The 18,991-nt window shown below is 39.8% G+C and overlaps 1 protein-coding gene across 2 annotated transcripts in view; it reads right to left on the reverse strand.

Moving 5' to 3' along the window:
• Window positions 1–18,991, reverse strand: part of Rmnd5a (required for meiotic nuclear division 5 homolog A) — a 52,004-nt gene that overhangs the window by 16,576 nt on the left and 16,437 nt on the right. For both annotated transcript variants that reach the window (NM_001355745.1, NM_024288.2), the window contains exons 3-4: window positions 9,576–9,710; window positions 8,041–8,141 (exon numbers count right to left, since the gene is read on the reverse strand). In NM_001355745.1, the coding sequence (NP_001342674.1) occupies window positions 8,041–8,141; window positions 9,576–9,710 (236 nt within the window). The remainder of the gene's footprint in view (window positions 1–8,040; window positions 8,142–9,575; window positions 9,711–18,991) is intronic.

The raw sequence follows: 18,991 nt of genomic DNA on the forward strand, positions 1-18,991 counted from the left end.
AGACCCAACAAAAAAAAGAAAATTATAGATCAATATCCTGTATGAACATAAATACAAAAATCCTCAAATTTCTTGCAAACTAAATCTAAAAACACATTAAAAAGGTTATCCATCATGATTAAGTAAGAGTCATCACAGAGATGCCACGATGGGTCAACATACATAAATCAATAAACATGATCTGCCATATAAACACAAAAACCACATGATCATCCCATTAGCTACAGAAAAGGCCTTTGACAAAATTCAGCATCCCTTCAGGATAAAGGTTCTGGAAGACTTCAAGTACAGGGAAGCACCACAGCACGATAAAGGCGGCTTCTAGCCGTCTCACAGACAACAGCAACCTAAAGTGGAGTTTGGTTTTTTTGTTTTTTGTTTTTTCAAGACAGGGTTTCTCTGTGTAGCCCTGGCTGTCCTCGAACTCAGAAATCTGCCTGCCTCTGCCTCCCGAGTGCTAGGATTAAAGGCATCTGTCACCACACCTGGCTGCAGAGAGAAATGTAAACTATTTCCACTAATATCAGGAGTAAGACAAGGGCGTCCATTTCCTCCATGCCTGTTCAATATAGTACTTATAAAGTCTCAGATACAGCAATTAAGACAACTGAAGGAGACTGTGGTGGTTTAAATATGCTTGGTCCAAGGGGTGATAGTAGGTGTGGTCTTGTTGGTGAAAGTGTGTCACTGTGGAGGTGGGTTTTAAGACCCTCCTCCTAGATATCTGAGGATGCCAGCCTTCTTCTCTTTGCCTTCGGAACAAGATGGTGAACTCTTAGCATCTCCTGTGCTACGCCTGCCTGGACACTGCCATGCTCACACCTTGACAATAATGGACTGAACCTATGAAACTATAAGCCAGCCCCTATTAAACGATGTCCTTTATTTATAAGAGTTGCCTTGGTCATGGCATCCCCTCATAGCAGTAAAACCCTGCAACTTTAATTTTTTTCAAATCATATTTTTAATGATGGTTCTTAAATGCTTTAACCTCCCTTTTAGCCCACCACCCACCAGAGGTAGTGGGAAAGAAAGGATATGGGGAAAGTGGACCTGATCAGCTAGGTTCTTTGGAGTAACTCCCATCTGTGTTGTCTCGAAATCAGCAGTTTGGTTTACAGGTGAGCAACTGCAACTTGATCCACTCGGAAACACTTCATGGATATACTAGCAGTACAGTTCAGTAGAATCGGGATAGCAAACTCTAATCAGTGGTGGTGGCACTACCTAGCAGAAACAGCTAGGTCTCAGCCTTGGCTCAAATCAGCAGAAGTGACATGGAGGGACACCAGGAGAAGTTCTCGGCTGTGCCTCTCTCAACCAAGATCAGCAAAGATGCAAGATCCACTTCAAAACTCTAAGACAGAAGTTGGTATCAGAAGTGGGGTATTGCTGTGATATGCCTGACTGTGCTTTTGTTTGGAGGAATGTGGATTTTGGAAAGCAGTGGAATGATTTAAGCGGGTCTTAATGGGCCATCCTAGTAGGAATATGGAAGGCTGTGTTCCTGAGAGTGCTTTGAACTGTGCAGACCTGGCTCAAGAGGTTTCACTGTGGTATTTTGGTGAAGAATGTGGCTGCTTTTTTCCCTTGTCTGCAGAGTCTAGCTGAGGCTAAGATAAAGAGATTTATATTAGTTGCATTCACAAAGGAAGTATTAAAAAATCCCAGAAGAGACTTTGGTTCTCCAGTTTAGTCTCATGCATTCTGATCAAGCACAGCAAGCTTAAAATATACAAGCTTAAAAATACAAAGTATATGGTTCAAGTAATAATAAAGGGGCACCGAGAGTGAAATGGACCTGAATCCTGTGTTCAGGAGATAAAGAGATCAAGGGAGTGGTAATCTCTGGGCAAGAACACACCCAGCTAAATTTACTGTTTGTGTTTGCAGTTGAGCAAGGAATAATTTGAGCTTTTAATCTGGAAATAATCACAAAAGTTAAGTATATGACAAGGCCAGAGAGGATCTCCAATGGAAAGGGGTAATAGAATACAGTATGATGGACAGATGAAGGGAAAACTAGAATAGGAACATTAAATAGAAGAGGGGAGGGAGAAAAGGGTAAAAGAGAATTTGGGTAGGGACAACTAATACTAAAAGCCATTTGAAAAATCATATGTAAACCTACTATTGTAGAAACTTCCTAACACAAATGAAAGGAATCCAAATGGAGTCACCAAATAATAGGGGAGACAATGTCTCAACTAGATATTCCTACAGTTCCAGAAATGGGTTACTTTTTATTGCATTGTTGGTCAAAGGGGCTCTACCAAAACTCCAAACCATCATAGACTATTGCCAAAGTTATTGTTTATTCGTCACAACCTGATAGTAAGGCTCTATTGTAGAAAATATTTACTTATGTTCTCCAACACAAAGAAGTTAACTTGTGCCCTACTAGAAGCTTCATCCCTGCTAACCAGCGGTCATGGTATCATGGTATGTTACTTGAGAAAAAAAGTCATCATTAATATCACTCGCTACAAACCCTAAGACCTACAACAGTGATCTGCCTGTAAGATAAATATACTGGGTGCAATAACAACATAAATGTTATGGGTGCAACCAACCATTTTCTGATTATATATAAGGTCTACTCCATGAGATGGAAACTGTATTTGACACTGCTAAAATGGCCAAGAATCAGAGTCTTACACTGATAAAAAAACATAGCATTAAAATGACTCCTAGATTCAGAGATCACTGCCTCAACTGAACTCACATCAGAGAAATTGTTTTGGTAGCTGGAAATCTATTTGGATTCTTTTCAGTAGCTTTCAGTAGCAAAGACACACAACTGGACAATGTGCAGACAGTGAGGTAGAAGCCCCATGCCCAGGTGTAGTTAGCCAACACAAAATGAACTCAATTGTTTTTTTGTAAACTTTTGGGTTTTTTTTTTTTGTCTTATTGGTCATTTGCTTATTTAGATTTTCCTTGCTGTGGTTTTGTGCTTTGTGTGTGCTTGGTTTTTTTGTTTGTTTTTGTTTTTTGTTTTTGTTTTTAGAGACAGAGTTTCTCTGTAGCCCTGGCTGTCCTGGAACTCACTCTGTAGACCAGGCTGGCCTCGAACTCAGAAATCCGCCTGCCTCTGCCTCCCAAGTGCTGGGATTAAAGGTGTGCGCCACCACTGCCCGGCGTTCTTGGTTTTTTTGTTGTTTGCTTTATTTCATTTTTGAAAGAGAGAAAAAAAGAACACAAAACATAGGTAGGGAGGCTGTGAAGATCTTGTAGAAATTGGAAGAGAGAAAAATATAATTAAAATATAGTATATATATATATTTTTTTTTTCACAAATGGGGGCCTGTTATTTCCAAATAGCGAAGTCGTGGTTACTGGCTAATTCCATCATTAGAAATACTAATGGTTTCTTCATCTCAGAGATGACATGCCTTTGATTTTTTTTTAAAAAGATATTTTTATTATTTTTAAATTATACCCATGTATGTACATATCTGTGTAGAATTTAGAAGAGTGTCAGTTCCCTGAAACTGAAGTTACAGATGGTTGTGAGTCACTCACTGTGTATGCTGGGAATTGAACTTGGGACCTTTGAAAGAGCAGTGAGTGAGTGCTCTTAACTGCTAAGCCATCTCTCCAGCCTGTCTTTTTTGTTAGCTGTTTAAGAAACTATGCACAGGAGTAAGATTAATTAATGGGCAAAGACAGTTGCCACAGGACTGACAATCTGAATTAAATTTCCAAGGTACATATGGGGAAAAGAACAAATTCCTGCAAGTTACACACACACACACACACACACACACACACACATTAACTATTTTTTTTCTTAAAAGAGTCATAGTCATATATGACGGTACATGCCTGTAATTCCAGCACTAATATTCCAGCTAATATCAGCATGTACTACATAGCATTAGTGAAATTTTGTTTCAAAAAAGAACAGGGGGAGAAGAGGAAAGCAGGGAGGATTGTGGTGTTCCACAGACAAGCTGGCCGCTGGCTCCAGCACTTGTGAGGTCCAGGTTGTAGGATAATCAGAAAGTCAAGTCCAACCTAAGCTTCCTAAGACCTTATCTCATAAGAACAGAAAAGATTAAAACAAAACATAAAACACATATATTCAACTTTACTTGAGGTTCTCAGATATATAGGCTGACTTTGTTCCAATGCTGCTGAACCCTCAGTAGGATAGTTGGATAATGTATATTCTCTTCCTGAGGAATAGGCTTGGATCTTCCTATAGCCTTCCACCAGCAGTAAATTTAAAACAGAAAAAGATGTTATCACCTCAACTATCTTCTCTTTCTTTGTTTTTTGTTCCAGTCTCTATCGAATCCTTTCCCATAACCCTGACACCTGGTATCTCATTATACTCTTTTCTGAGACAGGAAGCCCAGATTGGCCTTAACTTCCTATGTACCAGACAATGACCTTGAATTCCTGATCATCTTGCCTCCATCTTCCAAATGCTAGGATTATAGGTGTGTGCACCATGCCCAATACTCATTTTAATTAGCTTCTCTTTAATTGAAGTGTTCTTTCTCCATCACTTAGCGTATACAGAGAATTAGTTTTAAATGGATCACCTTCCCTTTTTTTTAAAAAAATTGTCTTCTCAGAATTAAGGCCAGTTAATTGGGTAAAAAGAAGAAAATCAAACTCTAGGGGGAAAATCCAACTTGTTTGATCTTGGATACCCTTCACGTGTCTCCTCAGGAGAGCTGTTTCTTCTTCTGTCTGTGGCTACTAAGAGTTGCCTGAAATGAAGGGCTGCACACCTGTGAGAAGCTGTGCACTGAAGAACAAGAAACAAACATCAGAAACTCTTTAAAACTTAAAAAAAAAAAAAGTTTAGATGTTTTGCCTGTATGTAACCATGTGCATACAGAGTCCCAAAGAGGGTAGCAAATCCCCTGGACAAGAGATACAGATGGTTGTGGGTCACTGTGATGGTTTGAATATGCTTGGCCCAGGGAGTGGCACTATTAGGAGGTGTGTCCTTGTTGGAGGAAGTGTGTCACTGTGGGCGTGGGCTTTAAGGCCCTTATCCTAGCTGCCTGGAAATCAGTCTTCTAGCTGCCTTCAGAACAAGAGGTAGAACTCTCAGCCCCTCCAGTGCCATGCCTGCCTAAAAGCTGCTATGCTTCCTACCATAAGAATAATGGACTGAACCTCTGACCTGTAAGTCAATGTTGCCCTTTATAAGAGTTGCCATGATCATGGTGTTTCTTCAAAGCAATGAAACTCTAGGACAGTCACCACGTGGGTGTCAAGAATTGAACCCTGGTCCTCTGAAAGCAACCAGTGAGCCCTCTAAACCATCTTTCCAGCCTCATCCAGAAACAATTTAATCATTGCACCCTCAATTTGTACTTCAAATCTGTGATCATCAGGTGCTTTGTTTTACTTATTCACGCTATAGTCTCTCTTATATTTGACAAGGATTTTCTAACCATAAGATCACTAGCCAAACATTATTCTATGAAAGCATAAGGGCAGTCTCATACCTATCCTTCTGACTTTTCTTTGCACTCCTACCTAATTTCTGGCCCGGGGAGACTCAGCAGTCTGCCTGGTAGTGTTGATAGCCTGTCCCATTAAAACCCTTCTGTAGGGGGCTGGTGAGATGGCTCAGCGGTTAAGAGCACTGACTGCTCTTCCAAAGGTCCCGAGTTCAAATCCCAGCAACCACATGGTGGTTCACAATCATCCGTAATGAGATCTGACACCCTCTTCTGGTGTGTCTGAAGACAACTACAGTATACTTACATATAATAAATAAATAAATCTTTAAAAACAAAACAAAACAAAAACAAAAAACCCCCAACCCTTCTGCAGTATAAACCAAGGCAACATTTCTCTCTTATGTGAAAAACGCTGCAACCTTTACTTTTCTCTTTTCCTTTTTATACCATTTAGTTATTTTTGGTTCCTCAAGTTGTAAAGTAGAGGGTTTTTCACTAACAGAGGCAAGAAGGGATTGCTCTTGCAGGTCCCAGGAAATCATTTTATGTTCTAAGATGGTCAGATATATCATCCATAGTGAGCCTAAGACGTTCCCTCCAGAATCAAAAGATTAAGTAAAACTCATGTAGAACCTCAAACAAAATACTAAGCAGCCACTTTAGAAGAAAAAGTTTTGTCTATCCCATTGTAAGCAAGCAGTTCAAAATTTTCAAGTTAAATGTGTGCATGAGTGCATGCACACACACAGACACACTCACAGTGTAGAACAGTCAACATACAGTGTACAAAGGTAGCACACACCTTTTACAAAGACACACTGTTAGCTCTAAACAGATCATTTATATTTTTAATTTATACAAAAATCTTGTAACATACAGATTAACATAAGAACCTTCTGTTCATCTTGGCTAGTTCTAGCAATATACAATTTAAAAAGAAGCTGATCAAAAGTAAAAAAAAAAAAAGAAAAAAAAAAAAAAAAGAGTATCCTCTACCCTAAACACAAAATTCAAACCCCACATGAGTTATTTCCAATCATTAACACTGATTTCAAACATTCCAAGTTGTAAAACACCAGCATGCTACCTTTCATTATCTTGTTCTTTATCTACACTTCATGTGATTTACTATAAATATCCTAGTAATTGCCACACTAAAAATTTTAGAATGGATTTAGGGTCTCTGGCATTAGATAAACAAATAACTTGTTCCCTATTTTATGTGACACACACAAAACTGTGACCAAATATTTTACAGTGCCAGGCATGCGCTGGAACAGAAGCTCAGAGTTTCCTATCTGATCCACAACTGGGAATGATGTAAGCTTTTGAAACTTTAAGACCACTTCCAGTGACATACCTCCTCTAGAAGAACCCACAACTCCCCCCATTTAAATTACATTTAAATTAAGAAAATGTGACAAAAATCTCATTAACCTGTAAAACCTAAAATAATTATTATTTGGCCTGTCTTATTTAGTGATTTTTTTCTGCTATTGAAGAGACATCATGACCAAGGCAACTATTAAAATAAAGCATAATTGGAAGCTTGCTTACAGTTTCAGAGGGTAAATTCATGACCATCATGGCAGAGGCCATAGAGCAAGGGGGCAAGGGCAGGCTGGCATGGTGCTAGAGCAGAAGCTGAGGTTTTTTCTGATCCACAACTGGGAATGGTGTGGGCTTTTGAAACCTTAAAGACCACTGCCAATGACATACCTCCTCCAAAAAGGCCCACAACTCCCCCAACAACACACCCCTATTCTTCAAATATATAGGCCTGTAGGGGCCATTCTTATTTCAACTACACACCAACCTTGTTCTAACAACAATTACTCAGGTATATTCTGGTAAGTAAATGGCATGTTCACAGAAAATCATCAAAATCCAGTTATTCACTTGTGCATCACTCTGGGTTCAATCCATAGCACCATGTCCACCATGGCGATCTCAGCCAGTGGCATGCCTCAGTTAGGTAAAGGGCTTGCTGGTTTGCAGCAGAAACCTGATGACTTGAGTTCAACCCCGAGAACCCACAGTGGAAGACAAAACTGACTCCCAAAGTTGTTCTCTGATCCCCACATATACAGTGTGACTGACACCCATAAACCTGAACTCTCTTATCTTAGACTCTTAACACACACTCTTCCCTCTCGTCTCCTCTTCCCTCCCCCCCTCACACACTCATGCACATCTTTCATACAGAATTTTTGCTCTGTTCATGAATATCACTTAGTTTCCATAACCAACTTTCAGAATGACAGCACAAACATCAACACATTATAGGAGCTCAAATATCATGTAAAGATTGCCAAAACAAAATGCTTCAGTTTTAATGCTGGTCTACCCAAAGAGGTGTTGCAGCATAGATAAGTAAACCTATTTCTCTTCTGGAAACATGATCAACTGTTACGTTAAAGAGGCTGCCCATGTTCTTCTATTATACAGCTGTATTTCACTTTGTTTAAAGACATCCAGATCTCCTTTCTCAAACCCTCATTAGTCTACCCTAGGTAAGACAGACCGATCCGAATATCTCTCCTGTGTTTTACAAATAAGTGTTCTTACGGAGTTACCCTCACAGCACCTACAAGAAAGAGTAACTTACTCGAGAGCAGGCCTTAGAACTCTGACTTTTAATGCTTCTAATATTCTATTTAACTCCACAAATGGTTCTTTCTGACTTGGGTCTACAGACAGACCAGATTCCTGGAAGGGAAAAACAAACAAACAAACAAATAAACAAACAAACAAACAGAACAAACCTGTTAGTATATTCATTCACAGTGGAAAAAGCTGATCTAGATTATAAAATACAGGACTGTCAAAGATAATTTTCTTTTAGCAAATACTTTTGGGGCAGAAACAGAGGTTGTCCCACCTCTATGCTACCATCAAATCTTCGCAAATCTTCGCACCAGCCGTGGACTCCAGCTGAGTGTGGTTCTGCACACTCAGGCCAATACAATGTAAACACACACTCTTTCCTGGGATGTAAGGTGCAGCTGGAGGTCTGACCACAAGAAGAGGACTCACTGGAAACTAAGTGCAGAGCTACAAGGAGTGTCTAAGAACTTCACAGGACAGATGCTATGAACCTCTCATACTACCTTTCTTTCTAGAAAAGAAAACCAAACTTTGTTTAAGCTGCTATCTTGAGTCTGTTACTTGAAAACAAACTAATTTTCAATGACACAGTTTACTGTGAGGTCTGTATGGATACACACACCTCAAAAGGCACAAAGCTAGACCCACTACGATGGATTTAAACTGTTTCAAACAGAAGAGGCTTAGATTATAGACTGGTTTATGATGCCCTTTACATTATTATATCTTCTGAGTTCTTCTTTTTTTTTTTTTAACAACATAAAAATGCAACAGAATGGAGTTTGGAGAAATGAATGGGGACTAAATCCCCCTGTTCCTTCACACATGCTCCCTGGATGGCCCTGGGTATATTCCTTGGGTATACTTCTTGTGTGTGGAACAGGAACAGTAACTCCTATCTCACAATGTAGTAGAAAGGAAAAGCAGGGTGTGGCCTGGAGAAAACACATAATACACAGCAGCTACTACTACCATGAATACATGGTGCTCCTGTCCAACAGAAACACGACGGGCAATGCCCACTGGACATAAATTTTAGCCTGAAATTTCGTTTGATATAGCTCTACTGTATCAGAAAAGCAAGCACTAATATTTTTGTTTCTTTCCTCTTTTCTGCTCTATTAACATCTGTATCACAGGGAGAAAAGGAGCCGGAGTGAATGGTGCATGCCAATAAGTGTAGCACTAGGGAGGCTGAAACAGGGGAGCCTGGGTCACACAGGAAAAGTAGTACTACTTTCCATACTCTGACTCATGACCAGCAATCAACCTAACAGACTCAGTATAAAGAAACAACAATTTGAATGTTAACTCTGAGTCTAATTTTTTAAGGAAAGGGCAATTCAGATACTAAATTATAGCATTATAATTTCTAAGAACTTAAAATTTTTCTAGCAAAATGACTTATCCATGATAATTAAAATATTACAAATCTATCTACAGTTTGAGGTACACCCAAGACCCATCTGCAGACACTGCAAACTCCACCAGCGCTGTCTTGTTTGTTTTCCCTATGCCTCACTGGCATGTGCTTACCTGGCAAAGCTCCTCAGCTACATCCAGCATTCCTTGTCGGAAGAAGTGTTCCACCATGACCTCATTGAGAAGCCGTTGGCTGTCTGCCTGCCAGCAGCCATCTATTCCCACACTGCTAATGTCAGAATCAAAATTCTGGGGGGGAAAAGAACAAGAATCATGTATAGATGACTTCCTTTTTCAACCTCACCTAAGAGAAAGAAACGTCTTATAGAAAGGTCTAAATCTTACTTTGGTGTTATCAGAAAGTACCCAATTCAATTCATCTACACAATCATAGGCAAGGATTTTCCTATTGCTTCTTTTAAATCTTTTCACTCTTGGGGATTACTGATGGAATAAACATATTTTTTTTAAAAAAAATTGGGAAACACTCTAGGAAAATATAGATTTAACACTGACTTCTGTGAAACCAAAATCAATAAGCCAATTTCCAGGCATTATATTATAGCAATATTTTCAGAAGTATGCTATAGTAAGCTGTTAAAAGCATGCTTACTGCAGCACTGTCTGCAATGTGAAGGACAGAAACCACACACACACACACACACACACACACACACACACACCTCAATCAACAAAGGACTGCTACATGACAGCCCACTAGCTGCAGCTCTGAGGCTGAGACTGATGAGACAGATGATGAAAAGGGTGGTTTCTATTACTAGGCCTACATTTGAGCTATGGATACTAGTTTTGACCCCACAGAGCACACTTTAGACTTTGAAAACTGAAGTAAGGTAGACTGGCTACTCAGAAGTACAATCAAGACAACTGTGAGCCACACCGAAATTGCCACCCACAGAATACTGGCATCCGCTCGTCAGAGGGCAGCTCAGATTTGTTTGGCATACAAGGAACTGAGCACAGTTCACAGTGTATGGAAGAGGAAGTGTCAAGCACCAAGGCCAAAATGGCAAATGCTGAAACCCAAGACTTCCAAGCTATCATTACAAATGTTCCCCCAAAAGGGCAAACTCTCTTTTTAGAAATGTATTGTTGTTCTCTCTTTCTACCACATGAGTTCTAGTGACAGAACTCAATTTGTCAAATTCTGAAGCAGTCTTGCTGGCTGAACCCAATCTCAGGCCCCAGAAGGCAAACACTGTTGAAACATCAAGGACACAGAGTAAAGAATTAGAGAAGACACAGTACCCAAAGTAAACTCACTAGAGACACAGAGAAGCAGGAACAAAGTGGCAGTGCAAGAAGCCAGCATGTATTACCCAGTTAGAAAACAGAAAAACAGGATGCAAAGGAAAACAAAACACAAATTAGCAGAGCCTCAACAAATGGGCAAATAACAAGATATAGTATGTGTCACCAAAGAACCAAAGGATAGGAAAAAGAATTGCCAGAGAAATACACTTAGATACAAAAAACAGGAAACTTCCAAAAAGGACAAGAAATCCCACTTGAAAGCATAAAAATGTTAACATCTAAACGAAACAAAATTAAACAAAAGCCCAAGGCAACCAGCTGAGGAAAAAATGGCCTGTTGGACTAAAGAGATGATGGTTCCGTGGAGCTAAGACTAGTTCAGATCCCAAGCACCCATGTAGAGCTGAGTACAGTAGCACACATCTGCAATCCCAGAGCTCCTATAGCAAGCAAGGCAGGAGGCAGAAACAGGAGAATCTTCAGTTCACAGGCCAGCTAGCTTGACATACATATACAGCAGGAACAAGAACACCTAAAGATGCCATGTACAAATGTGCATGTGTGCACATGTGTGTAGACTTAAAAAAAAGAAGAAAAAAAAAAAGAAAAATGGCCTGTTACTTACAGAGGGACTATGATTTCAATGATTATAATTTCGCAACAGAAACTATGGAGTTAAGAGTATAGTACCCTACCACCCCACTCCCAAGAAAAATCAGTATTCCAGAATTATATATCTAATAAAAATATCCTTCAGAAAGAAAAATGAAGTAAGCATTCTCGGACAAAGAAGATTTTGTTTTGGCAAATTTACATCAAAACTAAAAAAAGAAGTTGGGTGAAGGTGACACATGCCTTTAATCCCAGTACTGAGGCAGGCGAATTCGAGGCCAGCCTGGTCTACAGAGCTAGGTCCAGGATAGCCAGGGCCACACACACACACACACACACACCTGTCTCAAAAACAAAACAAACAAACAAACAAACAACAACAACAACAAGAGTGAGGAAAGCAAATCTGTATCCTGGTTTCAAGGTTTTCTGGCTAGTTCGTTTTTGCCTTCTTTGCCGTTCATAAGTCTCTACTGTTTAATTTTTAAATTTTTTGGAGGAGGGGCTGAGACAGGGTTTCTCTGTGTAGCCCTGGCTGTCCTGGAACTCACTCTGTAGACCAGGCTGGCCTCGAACTCAGAAATCCGCCTGCCTCTGCCTCCCAAGTGCTGGGATTAAAGGCATGTGCCACCACTGCCTGGCTTCTTATCCAATCTCTTGAACTAGACCCTAACCAGTGAAAAAAACCACAAATAACCTAATGCTAAAATGACGCACACATAAACTGACTGGTCCCCAGTACTAATGAAGCACAATCACCTATAAACGTCCGAGTTTCACTTCTACTTAACAGACATCCTACATTTCACAGTTGATTCATGGCAGCTCACTGACACTTTTTAAAAAAGCAATTTACATTTTGTGTGTTGTCTGTAACAACCAGAAAACTGGACTGGTGATATTTTGCTTTTCTTCTAGACTCAGCTAGAAACCCACAGTACACTGGGGCTATTTTATACCCTAGAGGCCATTCAAACAAATAAATAATGGGTATCTAAAGATGTGATTCACTACAAACTCAGAATCTGCCTATAATTCTCCACATGCCTAAGCATATGTAATAAGCAATATCCACCTGACTGAGTTACATCCCTCACTGGTTTGTGAATAAACATAGCCCCGGGTAGAAATGACTTGTCTAATAATTACTTCTCAATCTTATCAACCAGCCTACAAACTTGTCAACAGCGATTTAATTCACTAGGAAAGAAAGAAAACCACCACGGAAAATAAAAAATGCTTTCAAAGATATCTTTACTCGTTAATATATATTATCAGTTTGCTTGTTTTTAGAAACAGGGTTTTATGTAGCTAAGGTGGCCTCAAACACAATGTAATAAAGATGATCTTGAACTCTTGACACCCTGCCTTCCTTACAAGTGCAGAGACTAAGTATACAGACTCCATAACATACAATCAGAATTTTAATAGTTACTGGTAGCTTCCTGCTGAAGGACTATACCTCCCAGCTTCTCTTGAGGACTATGGAAGTCATTTCCACATCCCATCTTCCTCTGTAGGCATTCTGGCCATTCAAACATGTGGGTAATAGTGAATATTCATGCAGTGAATAGACATGTCTTAGGGTTTTACTGCTGTGAACAGACACCATGACCAAGGCAACTCTTATAAGGACAACATTTAATTGGGGCTGGCTTACAGGTTCATAGGTTCAGTCCATTATCTTCAAGGCAGGAGCATGGCAGGATCCAGGCAGGCATGGTGCAGGAGGAGCTGAGAATTCTACATCTTCACCTGAAGGCTACTAGCAGAATACTGGCTTCCAGGTAGCTAGGATGAGGATCTTAAAGGCCACATTCACAGTAACACACCTACTCCAACAAAGCCATACCTACTCCAACAGGGCCACACCTTCTAATAGTGCCACTTTCTGGGATGAGCATATGGAAACCATCACACTGCCTAAGGTCAGACCAAGCCTTTCTTTCCTTCTGCCTTTTTTCTCTACAGCTGCTTTTAAAATAATCTAACAGTTACCACTAACACTATCTGTTCAAATAATACAATTCTTTGGATAATTAATTTCCTTGAGATATATACCAAAAAATAAATGCTTATTGAGAAACCTTTTAAAAGTCTAGCATTTAAACAGTGGTATGTATGGAGTTTTACAAGGATGCCCTTCACATCTTCACTTTCCCTTCACAAAGCCTTCTATGGTTACTACTACATAGGTAAGAAAAACAGAACACCCTTTCCAGTAGGATTATCTTTAACCACAGTGAAACTTTCTAACATAGTTGCGGTCTTGGACAGAAGAATACATGTTTCTAAACTCCCTTCAACTATCTATTCTTTCATTTTAAGCAATTAAGGAAGACAAGAAACCCTTTTACAGTTTATGTTCTCGTTGCACGTAATAAAAATTAAAGCCAAAATATAAATGGATGTTGAGGGATGAAATACAAGTCAACTCCCTTTGTGGTAACTGTAGGTTCTTACTCAGTGTTGCATCAGAGCTGGCATTGCTTCCAGCTTCTGTTACTAGGTGACCAAACACATTTACATGGCTAGCCAGGAAATCAACAACACGGTAAACCAGCAGAGGCACTATGTGAAGAAACACCTCTATTATTAGCACCACATGCTTGACTTTTCCCTTTCATATTTGTAAAACAATGAGAGTTACATACCATTTAGGAAGCAGAGGCCTGAGGATCCTGAGTTCAGTGTCAGCCTGGGTTACACAGCAAACTAAAAGCAAACAATATGCCAGGCATGGTGGCACATACCTTTAATTCCAATATTGGTAGGCTGAGGCTGGCAAATCTCTGAGTTTCAGGCCCTGCTGGTCTACAGAATGAGTTACAGGATAGCCAGGTTTACCCAGAGAAACCCTGTCTTGAAAAACAAACAATAAAGCAAAGAGAAGCCTGGCATGATGATCTTACACTGGGAGAAGGAGTCAAACAAGAACCAAAAAAGGACAACAAAGTGTGTCCATTTATGCAGGACACAATAAAGCTTGGAAAAAGAAAACCACAACATACTAAACTTAAGAGACTGAAGGGTAGAGAAGTCATGAGAACTAAATTACAGCCTATATATGCTATCTCTTTAACCACTTCATATATACAATCAGGTAGGTTTAAAGAGTAGTTTTTATTGCTCACCTAAATGCATTCGTGAATCACAGTTACTGAGCAGTCCATTGTAAAACAGTATTTGCTTTAATTCCTAAGTGCCAATTCTCAGTGTTATTTCTAAGCTTCCCATCTACTTATGAAAAACTGGCATATGAACCCAACAATTGGTTACTGTTGGACCTACAAGGAACTGGTTCTTTCTCAGCATCTAGTTAATCTGGGTTAGTAAGACAAAGCAAACTCCAAAGGACTCTCAACAGAGTAAGGAGACCTGGATTGAGAGAAATCACTACTTCATATTCAACTCACAAAGAGTATTGAAGCAACCTCCAACTGAAAAGACAGACAGCCAATCTAAGAGGAAACCATGGGCAAAAGAATATGAAATTCACAAGAAGTCATCCTAATGTTAACATGTGAAAAGATGCTCCACTTCAAAACACAGGAAAGGCAAGGTGAGTCTGACCAGACACTATTTCACACCCACCTGGTTACTATCTGGCCATTGCAAATGTGATGAGAAAAGAGGGAACAGCACTGCCCCAGGTGTGCTGAACAGGACTGTAAACTGGTATAAACCCTAAGGGGAAAGTCTGGCAACACCCTGTAAAGCTGATGCTAAGGTTCAAAACCTATGAGGAAATAAACCTGTACTTAGCATATGCTAGACCACAGTCCTTCACAAGCTATGGCTGGGAAATGAGCCTGGTAGTGTAGCAGAAGCAGAAGCGTAGGTGGACTCTAGATGCCAACACTATCTTTTTTGACATCCTATTACCTCCTCTGTACAATACTCACACCTCTGCTTTGGTATTTGAAGTTAAGAGAAAGACAGGTTCAAACTGCTAAGCTTTTACTTTATAAACATAAAGACATACTAAGCCACACCACAGGCTGCACACTTACAAAGATAACATGCTCCACAACCTGTCTGTCGCTTCCCTATCTCCCTCAAGGACAGAGAACAAGGATAGGACAGAGCAGAGCAATGCCAGTGACTTATTCTCCCAAAGATGGCAAACATACTTTCCCATTTTACAAGGAAAGGAGAAAGACTCCTGTGCATACTGCAGATCCTCCAAAGACACCAATTCCCAAGGAATTCTACTTGAGAAGGTTCCTTAAAATCTCAGCTCTAGGTTTTAGTATCAGTTTTCCCCATTTGCTCTCTGGCTCTAACATAAACCTCAGTTTTCACATCATACCTAGGACTGAAGTTGCTGGGATTCAAATTAAACCATTATTCAAGAAGATGTAAACAATGCACAAAGTGTTCTACCAATATTCATCCAAAGTAAATATTTAACCTGCAAAAGGTGAGTCAGTCCTTTCCGCCGCCGATTCTGATGCCACATGTAAGATAATCTCCACTAGAAGCACAAATTTTTATTAAAGTTTTATCAGTGTTGTTATGTGTATATGGTGTGACTGTAAAAACAGGCGGATAATTTCTCACCACGGCACATCCAGTTCTCTCCTTCACCACGAGTTCTAGGGATCAAACTCAGGTCACTAGTCTTGCTCACTTTGCACTTTGTTTTTCTGCTGAGCCATTAGAAAATGCAAACAAAACAAGCACATAAAAAACCAACAAATTCACTAAGTGGTGATGGTACCCACCTTTAATCCCAGCAGGTGGCTCAGAGTTTGAGGCTAGCCAGGTCTATAGAGTGAATTCCAGGATAGCTAAGGCTATAGAGAGAAACCGTGTCTCAAAAACACAAAACGCCACAACAAATTCCTTAATTCAAAATCACTTAAACTGGGTGTGGTAATAAATGCGTGCACACACCACTTGAATCCAGTCACAGCCCAGATTTATTTGCACAACTTAATGTATAGGTCTTTTTGTGCTTTTTGGCCTAATGTGCCACAGGTGCTGGACCAAGCCCAGTATTCCATCTTCTACCTTCGTGATCACATGAAGTGGGAATACACCAGTCCAGAGAAATCTTCTGGCCCTAATCTATGAGCCCCGACTACTAGGCTTTCTTTTGTGGTCGGCACTATAGTTTAATAAACAGTTATCATTTAATTAATGTAGCTTCATTCAGTTTGAAACAATTTTATTTTAAAAACAAAAACAAAAAAACGTAAGGCTTATAACCTAGAGCAGATATAAAACAGATGGCAGAGAAGGCAAAACTCCACTCAGCTTCTGTACGGAAAATGGTGTTCAGGCTATGAGGGGCAGAGGCAGTGTGGTTCCACACCAGTGCTTATGTTCAGTAAGCAAGGAACCACAGATCATCTAGCTGTTAGGATGCTGGGTTCTTATAGGGAGTAGTTCTTTTCACTCAAGCAAGCTGGTTTTAAGGAAAGTGGTGGGCAGGGGGATAATGCTTCAGAGATGCTCCCTCCTCTCTTGGCACCTGTGCTTTGTCTCCCACCTCAGACCAGATTCCTTCCAGAACCACTACCCCACTCCTAGGACACCTTCCGACCTCATACACTCCCAGATTCCCTGTTCTAACTAGGGTTAATATTGTTGTTAGGGAACACCATGACCAAAGCAACTTAGGGGAGGAAAGGGTTTATTTGGCTTACATCTTCACATCATAGTGTGCCATCAAAGGCAGTCAGGACAGGAACTCAAAACAGGGTAGGAACTGGAAGGCAGGAGCTGATGCTTGCTCTGCACGGCTTGCTCAACCGGCACAGCCACTCACCATATGCTGTTCCCTCCTCCATTAATCATTAATTAAGAAATGCCCAGCAGGCTTGCCTGCTGCTTGATCTTATGGAGGCATTTACTAAGTTGAGGTTCCCTCCTCTCAGATGACCACAGCTTGGGTCAAGCTGACATAAAACTAGCCAGCTCACTCCCTTCCCTAAGGCTCTAATAAACAACTACCCCGCCCCCTCACATACACACCTGGGGGAAAACTGGAAAATGTCTGGGGCACAGTGCACACATCTGATTGGGAAAGGTCCATCCTCAGAAAAGTACTATGACCCAAGTAGACAAGAAAGAGAGACTATAGCAGCTCCTACTGATATCCATGCAATTTCAAAAGAAAGACCTTCCATCCTGACCACGAAGGTCAAGCTACTTTACACTTTACTGCACCTAAATAAGGTTCACCATGGCAGGCTGCATTTTTTTTTTTTTTTATTACTCTTAGTTATTTGGGGTGGAGAGTAGTTTGGTATGTTTTATTTCATTCTTAGGGAATGCCTTCCTTGCCTTTTAATCACCATTTTCTCTTTATATCCTATATATTTATGTCAGCTACCAATTCCCTTTCACTAACTTAAAAAGTACTTTCCAATATAAAAAAAAAATTACATTTGTTCTTCAGAACTCAATTTAGCTTTTTCTTCTTAATCGGAGACAATCATCTACTCTTCTTAATGCCTTTTTTTCTCTTTTTAATAACATTTCTCTACCACAGAAGGATGCATTCACCACACACTGACTTTAAAGTCAGTCTGTATTCAGCTTCACCCAATTCATCTCAACCGTCGCTGTAAGCTAAGCACGGGATTTAATTGCTGCATTGTCTTTTATCTATTCTTGAAAGTAGTTATACTGACATAGAATTCAAATAATTACCTTAGTTATTTAAAAAAATATTAGCTACTTAACTTTTGATAGTATCATTCTTTAACATCAGCATTTTGCTTCTCCAATGTAGCTGCCCCACCTAGTGGCAGAAAACCAGTTTGGGCAACACAGTTAAAACTTTTTTTCTTCATAATTTCATTGTTTATTAATACCAAAAGGACCCTTCTTTTATAATCCTGACCTATTTTATTTCTTTGTTTAGAATTTGTATTGTTTTAAAAAATGGATCTCTTTTGTTATTGATTAGTAGGACTTATTTACAAATTGAAATCTTCTTATCCTTTGAAATTTATCTGCTTTGTTTTTTACACTCCCACCTCATCATTATGTATATTTTCAATATCTCTAAAACCTCAACTATCATTAATGGCACATTACCAGAAATTCTGTAGTAATAAGAATATTCATAATTATATGCATCTATCTATGCATGCTTTCATACTGGGTTGACTTTGAACTGTGCCTATGCTCAACATGCCATTTGACGCTGAGCTTGCAACCCCACCCCCAGGCCCAGAATAATGTTTTAAATAACAGTAAGTAACTCAAGCAAACATTGGGTTATTTATTCTTCCAAAAGTAAATGTTTCCTCATTAATAAAGGATAAGAAATCAGTTACTAAAATTATTCTCTTTTTTAAGGCATTTTTAATTAGATATTTTCTTCATTTACATTTCAAATGCTATCCCCAAAGTCCCCTATACCCTCCCCCTGCCCTGCTCCCCAACCCATCCACTCCCTCTTCCTGGCCCTGGCATTCCTCTGTACTGGGGCATATGATCTTCACAAGACCAAGGGCCTCTCCTCCCATTGATGGCCAACTAGGCCATCCTCTGCTACATATGCAACTAGAGACACAGCTCTGGGGGTACTGATTAGTTCACATAATATCCAAGATACAATTTGCAAAACACATGAAACTCAAGAAGGAAGACCAAAGTGTGGATAGTTCGCTCCTTCTTAGAAT

Source organism: Mus musculus, chromosome 6 (genome assembly GCF_000001635.26).
Source record: "Mus musculus strain C57BL/6J chromosome 6, GRCm38.p6 C57BL/6J".
NCBI classification, from domain to species: Eukaryota; Metazoa; Chordata; class Mammalia; order Rodentia; family Muridae; genus Mus; species Mus musculus.